Genomic DNA, 10,021 nt, shown 5'->3' with positions numbered 1-10,021 from the left:
GAGCGCCGCGCCGGGTCTCCCTGGCACTCCCGGGGACGGCGCTTCCGTGGGGCTCCTGTCCCCGGGAGCTGAGGCTTTCTCCTCCCCCCGGGTGGTGGGGAGCCTGTGTCCCCGGGGGCTGAGGGCTTTCCCCTCGGGCTTGAGTGGGGCCAGTGCTCGGCAGGGATGAGGGCTTCCCGGCTGTACCCCACAGGGATCAGGGGGCTCTGTTCTGTGGCTGTGCAGGGCCTCTGTCCCCTGGGGCTGATGGCTCCCTTGGCCTGTCACCTGCTGGTCTGAGGGCTCTGCTAGTCCTAGGCCTGATCCCAGGGGGGCTGAGGACTCCACTGGGCCGCCGAGCAGAGCATAGGAAGGTCCATAAGTATTGAGTGAAAGGGGCATTAGATGTGTCTGCTGAGAAATTGCTTAGTAGATCATTGGCTTGTCCTTTGTTGCATTGCGTCATTTGTCTCAGTGCCAGTTTCAGACAGTTTGGCCCAGCACTCTTACCGCCCTTGACTTACTCTGTTGGAGCTGATGAACGTTCACTTGAAACCTTATGTTCCTACCAGCGTTTCTTCTAATTTCAGCAGCCGTTCAAAGCGCAGGGAATAGGTGCTGCTTCACACTCATATCCTTGTTGAACTTGCTGGGCAGAAAGAGCACAGCTCTTTTCCTTTCCTGTTGACGCCATATTCTTTCCGCTGCTATGCCAGGGTCACTGGTTTAGTGGTGTATCTGTTAACTGTGTTTCAGACGCACTAACTTGCGGTTTCTCTCTCGGTAGCAACTGTTTGTTTCGGGCCCTCGGTGACCAGCTTGAGGGGCACTCACGGAACCACCTCAGACATCGCCAGGAAACGGTGGATTACATGATAAAGCAGCGGGAGGATTTTGAGCCTTTTGTGGAGGATGATGTGCCCTTTGAGAAACACGGTATGGTCCTCACAGGACACTAATGGAAGGGGTTATTGTGTAATGTGATGACATCTCATTTGAGCACCTTCCTACTAAACAGTTCCTCATCCCAGAACTACGTTAGGCCTCCTCTCTAGTTTCTAGAAACAGTGAGTTTACATTTCTCTCTGTTACATTTCTGTAGAAAGGCGAGCTATTAAACTTGTATTAAATTTGTCTTGGAAATTGTTTAAATTTAGGAGAAACTTGGAGAAGGAAACGGGCAAAAAAAGGCAAGGGGTAGAAATTTGGTGTTTTCAAAAGGAACTTGCAAAAATTGTCTAGCTCTCCTTGAATACTGGTGGGTGTTGAGTGGCTGATTTCTTTGGGTTTTTTTTTCTCCTTGACACTTGGTACTTCATAGTGGTAACCCAGGGGAAGATCCACAGCAGAGACCAATACAGCCTTTGTTCTAACAGCTCCGAGGATGTGCCAAGTACCATGCAGGTGATGCATGAAAGTGGTTTGGTTGTTTAGTATGTGGCACTCTTCCTTCCGAGCTAACGCAGAGCTGATGGCCTTGCACAATCTAAGGGTGTACTGGTTTTTTTTAGAGGTTTCTGTGGTCGTTTAAGGTGCATTAACTTCTGTCGCTGCCAAATTCTTGCCTCAGCAGTCACTGTTTCACAGTTGGGATTTCCTTTCCAGAATTTCTTGGGCTTGTGTTGCAATTTTGTCACTCGCTATCCCTCCAGTGCTTTTGGAAGTGTCAGAAGCTAGGTTTCCAACTCTTCTGAATGTTTTTTCCTTTAGTTACCAATTTGGCAAAGCCTGGTACCTTTGCTGGCAACGATGCTATTGTGGCCTTTGCAAGGAACAATCAAATGAATGTGGTTATTCATCAGCTTAATGCTCCGCTGTGGCAGGTGAGAAACAAAACTTATATATTTTGGCCTAATTTTTAGCTGATGAATACAAATAGCGTTGAAAGTTCCTGATCTATTAAAAGAGAGCAGTCGGTAGCCGTAGTTAGCTGGACATGGTGTAGAGCTGTGCTTGCTTTTTCAGCCTTGAAGGAAGACACTCCAGATTTCAGCTAGGAGAAGAGGGAATGAAAGAAAACAATGCACGCATGAAAGATAAGTGTGTGGAGAAAGAACAGCATGTTTTAGTTTGGTTTTAAGGTACTAGCTTCATTGATATGTTTCTCTCTCCCGAAGATCAGGCTACATATGAGGTGACTTTTCTGATAGGAATTTGAGCCAGGCTTAAGGAAACCTGTCTGATAAGGTTCAGGAATATGGCAGTGAAGGTATAGCAGGGCAGTCCCAGCAGTGTGTTGGAATGAAGCTCCATCAGTTCTGCGTGGGATTTGGAATGAGAAGGTTTCTGGCAGTTGGAGAAATGAGGTTCTGGACTGGGCAGAAGAGGGAAGAAGTTTTAAAACCCTAAGGCGGTGTTTAATCAGCTTCTGGAAAGGACTGTGTGTATGCTTTCCTCTGACAGCGGGGCACTGGAACAAGTACTCCATCAGGTCCCTCCTAGTCTCTTTTTTGTTGTTTTTCTGTGGCAAGTCCACACTGGAATGGGTCCACGCTCGATCTCTGCCTGTTCATTGAGCAAGTGAGAACCTGTATTCAAGGCAGGATTGTTTCTGGCCCCAATTTACAGACAGAACCAATGAAGTATGTAGATTAAACAGGGTAGTAAAGATAAAACACCGGATGAAAGCTGTCAGTGGTGTCTTAAATACGTTTGAAACAGCGTCAGGTGGATTCCTGAACCCAAACAAGTTTAAACTCTTATTTATATGGCAGCCGTGGGCAGTAAGACAGCTAACCTATGTATTTTTAAAAAAAAAGTGTACCTGACAATTGCAGAAATGAGTGGGAATACTCAACTGCTTGACCTGCGAGAATGTACAGAGGTAACGACCCTGCAGGAGCGTTCATGGGGGTGCTGTTCATGTTTTGTTACTGTTTTGAACCGGATACTCACCTCAGTGTACTTAACTCTTATCGATATTTTGTATATCCTCTCGAAGACCTTAAACTCTTTTTCCCCATTCATTGACCTTTCCAGGGTTGTAAATACAGAGTTTGTGATGAGGTTTTGTTTTGCCTGAGCGTAGTCTTGTTAGTGAAAGGTTGTCTTAGGCTCCTGAGAATGGCGTAAGTAAAGAGAGCTGTTCATAGTTGTAACATAAGGAGGCTCCGACCCACGCAGAAGATACATCAGGGTGTCAAATAACGTAGGGGATCGCAACATGGTGACAATGTTAGCAAGTTGCTAGACTTGACTAACCCAGAACACCCTTTTTCTTAATTTTCTATACATCTACGTACTTTTTTTTGCCCCGCTCTCTCTGCTGTGGAGCCCCAGCAAAATTTTAGATTAGATTCCAAAGAGAGCATTTCCAGAGAGGCAGATCAGCAAGATGCTTAAAGCTGGAAAAATGTGAGCAGAAGTGTTCAGGACCTCCAGCTGCTTCTCAAACTCTGGCCTAAACAAAAGCTCCTTGGAGGTGGGCATCTCTGCATGGACTTTTTAGGGCTTTAAACGGCCTTTACTTTTTCGGTAGTGACGGTAAATGTAGAGCTTCAAGTTAGCTCAAATGTATAGGTTATTTTATTGGCTTTTTGGGTAACCGCTTACCTTTTTTCAGTGTTTTTGCTTTTTTTTATCTGCATCTATCTTTTACTTACAGTTCCAGAGTACTGTGGAGAGAGCACGCAAAATAGGCTTCACCACTGAGAGCTAAATTGGCTAATTTTCAGAATAATCTTTCAAGAGCTTTGGGATTTGTTAGATCCATTTAGGCTCTGGCAGAGGAGAAATGTTGAAAATAAATCTTACTCAGATCGAACATGTTGAATAACTTAATAGGATAAAAGGCAGGAGTTAAATATAACCAAGTGTTAGTTGGAACTTAAAGTGAACAAGGGTAAAGTAGATGAATGGGGAATATCTGTTGTGAAATCTGAAGTCATTAGTGCAACGCAGACTGCAGACGTGGTTGAAGGGTGACTTGGTGTATATTCTGTAAGTTGAGATAAGCTGATTCAAAGACGTAAAAGGATTGGGAAATTCTGGACCCCTAAACCAAGCATTTCTTGTCGTTTGCTTACTGACATCTTCTCCAGGAAAGCTGTCAGATCTTTGAACTTTGACTTGACAGGTAAGCAAAGGAAATCTGCAAGTGCAGTGTAATTTTCTGCATTCCTTGCAAGAGTTGAAATGCTGTGTAGCTTTTAGCTAATAGCTCAAGACACTGATGATCGGCATAGGAATTATTCTTGCATCAGTAGAGATAATACTCGGAGCAGGAATTTTCTATGGAAACTGCTGTAGTTGATGCTGACAAAGCAAAGGAACATTTGGGTGTTAACAGCGCTCCTGAATGGAGTTAATACATTTTCATGGTTTGGCTTTATTTCTATTAGTCTTTCTTTTAAAACCAAAACATAGCCACTTCAAATGCTAACTGTTAAACCAGCATCTTGTCCCAACTGCAGAACAAAACTTACTCTGGGTGACTGTTTCCACTGTGGTTGTAACTTGAATGGACTCCTTTTTCCTCACGCGTGAGGGGAAGAAGGCATTGTACACTCAATGGGAGCTGTCACTGAAATTGGGTCTGGGAAGATGCTCAGAAAACTAATAGCTTCTGTGGAAAGTTTTGAAAATAGTTTTGAGCTTTCCACTGAAATATTTTCATACCATGTTTTGTTTGTTATGATGTAACTGACCCAACGTTTAGTATCTGGTTTTCAAACATGACCCTTGAGACAGAAGCTCTGTTGTTGCTGTAGGCACATCTGGATTATTAGGTCAACTCTTCCTGTTTAAAGATGCTTCAGTAGCTACGTACTCTGCTTCCGATCACAGTGTTTATCATTGCTTCAGAAAAATAACATTTTGAAAAATACAATTCCAAATCCTCATTTGCAATTTATTTGTTTCATTTAGATTCGGGGCACAAACAAAAACAATGCGAGGGAACTTCATATCGCGTATCGCTATGGAGAGCACTACGACAGTGTGAGGAGAGTCAATGACGATTCTGAAGCTCCAGCGTATCTTCAGATGGAGGTTGGTTGTGACAGGATGGCCTGTGTCAGCTGTGGGAGATATATAAAACAGATGGATGTTACCGGTTGATTGCCTTTCTCGTTTGCATCGAGACTGAGAGAAGAGTTTGGTCCCTGTGTCGTGCTGGGGATAGAAAAGCCCCTAAGGTCGTTGGCACTAGTGCTACCTGCTCCCTTGAGACAGGCTGTGAAGCGTTCAAATTACTGGGCTGAAAATCAATCCCGAATCGGATGCTGTGATGTGGGCTGTAGATGTAGTGAAGCAACCCCATCTAAATTACATACTCGTGCACGTCGAATGCAAAAACAGAGGGAAGGGAGGGAAGAGATGGAAACGCAACAGCTGGATACAACAGTACTCATCATACCTCACTTTTTCGTGTTAAAGTCTTGTTAAAGGACTGTGCTGTCCTTGCAGTTCTCTGCACACAACTGTAGAATGTGTGGCACTGTAAAAAAATTAATACCTCACTTCAAAAGCCAGTGACTGTTTATTGGTATGCGTGATCTTGTAGTATGTGAGAGTTTGCTCAGCAGCGTATGAGTTGTGGGAAATGGTGTCGATGATGATGGAAGTTACACAATTCCAAGATGCTTTGACACAGGATATTTCTGAGAAAAGTGTGCCATAATAATTAAATTTATGATGACGTCAGATTTTTTTTTACTGCATATGATGAAATTGCTGCATGTGCTTGTGTGATCTGCTGGACTTTGCTTTTCTTGCAGATGCTGTGCAAAAATGATTTGAATAAGGAGGAGGAAGTGCAGCCTCAGAAGGGTGACTCTGAAGCTGAGACTGAAGTCGAAATGGAAGATGCTATACAAAAAGTGTGTAATGCAACTGGATGTTCAGTAAGTATGGAGTAGCCTTTTTATGCTTAATGTTCAAACCTTCTTGATACATGAAAGTAGCCTTGGGAGAAATTCTAGGAAGTATTCCTCTCGGCCAATTTCAGTACCACAGCCGCAAGTCAGGATGGTTTTCATCCTAGACTCAACCCTTAAATGCAGATGAAATATGTACTGTGTGTGGATACCTAGTAATTTTGGAACGTTTATCTTGCAGTCTCTCAGAAAATTTACTTTGAAACAAATTCTGTAAAATTTTAAATCCTTTGAGGATGTCTGTAGCTGAACATCCCAAATGACTAGATACTCTCTGAATCTTAGCCGTTGTCACTGGATAGCCTGTGTGGTTCCTGCAGATTGCTGCTTCTGCTGTGCAAATGCATAGGACAGAAGGGGTCAAGGGTGAAACAGTTACGCCGAAACAGTGCATTCCCTTTTCCTGGTATCTTCAGGATTTTAAGATTTTCTCCTTCACCTTTTTCAGAAATGGAATACAGGCTAAGTGGAAGGTCATAAAAGCAGACAGCAGCCCCCTCTCAGCGGTGCAGAAGGTTGTTAAATGAATGTATGTCAGTGATTTGAACTCTCTTCAGTGTTATCTTTCTCCTCTTGTGGACAGGACGTTGATTTAGTAAGCCAGATTCTGGAAATGAAAGACTACAATATAGAATCTGCAATATTTGCCATCTTTCAAGTGAATGAAGCGGAAAGAATCAGTAAGTACACAGAGTTTGTCACCTGGTGCTTCAGAAGAATGCTGTCTGACGTTAGCGTTCACTGTAAACAGCAGTTCAACAGGGACAGTAGCGGTTGAAGCTTGCTGTTGGCTGTGCTGCCGCCTCAGCCTTTCTGTGCTCAGGAACATTGTTAGTGAGGGCAGATTCAATCCAGCTTCCGAAAAATCCACTATTCCAGAAAGTCTGGAAGAAGGAAATGGCTGACACTGAGACAGCTTCTGGGTAGGATGTGTCTGAGAAAAACTTCTGTTGTTGGTAGGTACTGAGGAGCAGTGTGATCCCCAGAGCGAAGATCAGAAATCGTGTAGCAGAGCTCTGCGGGAAGAAAATGGAACCGGTTCAAGAATCTTTGGAAATCGGAGTTTGCATCAAGGTGAAATAGAAAACAACAAAGGACAGGCCAGATCCGATGAAGAGAATCGAGCTAGCAGAAACACAAAGGTATGTGAAGGGTGGTTTGGCAGTGATTTGCACGTCCTTTAACAATTAGGGGAATGCTTAGGATTGCTTAATCAGCAGCTACCTTCTTTGAATTAAAAAGAGCTTCCCCTTAGCGGATTTTGTTGCTGCTACAGCTGTGACTTCTGTGATACATTTAATGGTGACATGTGGCACTCTTCCCAAAATGACACAAAATAAAGTCCAGATAAGTAGTTGGGAATAAGCATTCTCTGGCAGCTGCTTTGATATCTGCTTGTCTCCTTTCCAGTGTATTATTTTTCCCCAACTGAGCAGAAAACGTGTGTTTTCAACTTTGTGTTTTCATTCTTCCCTTTCAGGTGTCTAAAAGACAAAAGAAGGAACAGCAGCGGCTAGAGAAGAAGAAGCGGCAGGAAGAAAGGCACCGGCAAAAGGTCTTGGCCAACAAGAGTAACTGTGCAGATAGCAGCAGGAGAGAGACGGACTCAAACAACCACGTCACCTTGGTGAAGGCCATGGCAGCTCTAAACATATGACTGAATGTGTTCCGAGTGCCGTGGTGAGAAAAGCAAATAAAAACCGATGAAGACAAAGCTCTCCTTAAGGAAATTTCCAAGCACCCATTGTTATCTTAAAATCCGTTTCTGCGGAGATCTCTAAGCACACATGAATTCCTTGTTTCTTCGGTTGTGGAGCGAGCAATTATTCGGTAATTCTGCATCAACCTGTGTGTGAGAAGAGTTGTTTGAACTTCACAAGAAGTAGAGACTTGTTGGTTTTATAATTTTTGAGTTAGATGAAGGTGAGAACCTTTTCTTCACACGGCAGTGTCAAATTTGCTTTGAGATCTCTTGATGTGCTTAGATTATTTTTTTTTTATAGCAATTTTTTCTCGGTTATGCTTGGAGCAGCTTTATTTTACCTTGCTGTCAGGGAAAGCTTAACAGTTCTCAACTCAGGAACATGGGGCTTCTTTTTCTATTTAAATTCAAATAAAGCGAGGGAGCAGAATCCCAGAACCCTTTCCAAAGTGAAGTGTGTCAGCCAACACCGTATCAAACATGAGATTCCTGTTCTTTTTTTCCCCACGGAAGAATGCAGTGATAAGTTTTACTCTAACTAGAACTGCTTGTGTTGTTGCACTGGGCTGTTTCAGAAGTGATTAACACATGAAGGGACAATGGCATTGCTGTGTCCATGCTTGCTTCTTGCTTAAGTTTGAGATCAGCTCATTTGCTAGCTGTTGGGACCTTTTGAGGAAGGGGAAAAAAACCCAATACCAGTGGACTCGTGCGACCGCAGAGCCGATTCATCCGATCCGGTGAAGTCTAATGAGGTAGTAAAATGCAACATGAGCAGGCGTGAGACTTCTCTTGAGTGTTGTTACTTAAACATCTGGAATCTCATCTCCTTTGCTATACTCCGGAGCTTTTGGGCTACTCCAGAGCTTTAGTCCAAGCCAGGAACTTGATAGTCGTTAGTCTCCAAATGAAATTAGTATAGCCAAAGGATCAAGAGTCCTGGGAACAAGCTTCCAAGTAGCAGTGGTCGCTGGGAACCCTGCCTACTTCACTCTTCATAAATCAAGCTTTTTCCAGGGTAGGATTTTTTCATCTTAAATTCCTCTTCGGTAAGGTCACCAAGTACCGTGGATGTACAGCTTGAATCCTGTGATGCTTTCCACTATAGGCTTGGGAATTTGAATCGAAGTGTAAGGACTGCGGGACTTGGCCCTTGATTTATGGCTTGCAGTGTTTCAGCTTCACTCAGGTTTTTGGACTTGGATCAAGCACTAAGCTTGAAGAAAGCACATGCGCACTTAATGCACACAGTAGGTAACGGGAGAGACCTCATCAGCCAGGGCAGAGACGAAATAGATTTTTTTGAAAGTAAGAAACGTTGCTTTTGAAAAAATTCTAGGCATTCTTTGAAGTTTCCAAATCAGCACGGAAATATCAGCCTTTTGTGACTGAACTGCCAAGATCTGAGCTAGTACTTCTTCATATGCTCTGCTGCTGTTTATCAAGAGCATTTGAAGAATAAAAAGAAAGGAGCTCTACTTTAAGTACTGGTGTGTAGAATGGGCTTTAATGCTGGTGAAGAAGTTACTTTGGTTCCCGTAATGAGCTTGGTGGAAATAAAAAGTAATGCAAAGCAGCTCTTACGCTTTATGGTGGGACATAGCGTCTGGCAAGTGAAGCGGCCTGTTAAGTGCTGCTCTAGGTGCCAGTGGTAGGCATGAGTAACTGCTGTAGAGGGAAATCCGAGTAGTATTTCGTAGGTAGGAAGAGCATGGATGAGCCCTGAATTCACAGTACTATTCTTAAAGTGGAGAAATGACTTTGGTAAAATCCATTTTATGCCAACCTTAGATAGCCTGTTGTTAGCAGTGTTGCTTCCTGGAATTCTTTTTCCCCAGAACAGTCACTTTTACAGTAGTGGAAAGAACGGCAAGGCATAGCTTAATTGGGAGGAAGTGCAAGTCACTTCACCGGTGTGATGCGTTGAAGACAGCGGGCGTAGCAAGGTGGTTCAGGGGCATGTGTCACCTTTGACTTGCCCAGCTGTATTTTGATTTGAAAGGCGGGTGGGTTCTGCAGGTTTGAAAAGGTAGTAAGAACTTGCAGTTGTATGCTGCGAATAAGATGTTTGGTCGTTACGAATTGCCTTTTTGTCTTCCTGAGCCAGAGCTGATACGAGGATTATTGTTGCTTCAAGCCTGGGGAGCTGTGAAGGGAGTTGTCCTGTAGCCAGCAAACAGGAAGGTGAGCTCCTGTAGGTGTGAAGGGACCTGCGAAACCTAACCTCATCCTCTCCAGGATGAACGGGCAGGCCTGCAGCAGCACGTCTTAAATAGGAGGGAGAGAGGCTGACCTTCAGCTCGTGGCCTCTGACGCCTGTAACCAAACATGTGGCTGAAAATGCTTTCATTTCCAAGTGTAATATGATTAAAACGAACTCTTAATGTGCTGGGCTCGTAAGTCTTGTTATGCCAGTCAAATTCTGTTTGTTTTTGCCAGGATAGCTTTGTACCTGCAAAAACTT

General features: G+C 43.7%; 1 protein-coding gene across 3 annotated transcripts; it reads left to right on the top strand.

The window, feature by feature from the left end:
- The first annotated feature begins 766 nt into the window (after nt 1-766).
- On the top strand, nt 767-7,985 carry OTUD3 (OTU deubiquitinase 3). Of its 3 annotated transcripts, none has more exons than XM_009325242.1 (7): nt 767-915; nt 1,690-1,802; nt 4,846-4,968; nt 5,697-5,822; nt 6,439-6,535; nt 6,816-6,997; nt 7,336-7,985. In XM_009325242.1, the coding sequence occupies exons 1-7, from the start codon at nt 852-854 to the stop codon at nt 7,510-7,512; spliced, it is 882 nt and encodes a 293-aa protein (XP_009323517.1). In that variant the 5' UTR covers nt 767-851; the 3' UTR covers nt 7,513-7,985. The 3 variants fall into 3 exon arrangements, with proteins under 3 accessions (XP_009323517.1, XP_009323518.1, XP_009323519.1); XM_009325243.1 differs by having other exon boundaries at nt 772-915; nt 5,697-5,798; XM_009325244.1 differs by lacking the exon at nt 1,690-1,802 and having other exon boundaries at nt 794-915.
- Nucleotides 7,986-10,021: the final 2,036 nt, after the last annotated feature.

This window comes from Pygoscelis adeliae, unplaced genomic scaffold (assembly GCF_000699105.1).
Source record: "Pygoscelis adeliae isolate BGI_AS28 unplaced genomic scaffold, ASM69910v1 Scaffold36, whole genome shotgun sequence".
NCBI lineage: Eukaryota > Metazoa > Chordata > Aves > Sphenisciformes > Spheniscidae > Pygoscelis > Pygoscelis adeliae.
The sequence above is the reverse complement of the archived record's forward strand: the minus strand, read 5'-3'. Positions and strand labels throughout refer to the sequence as shown.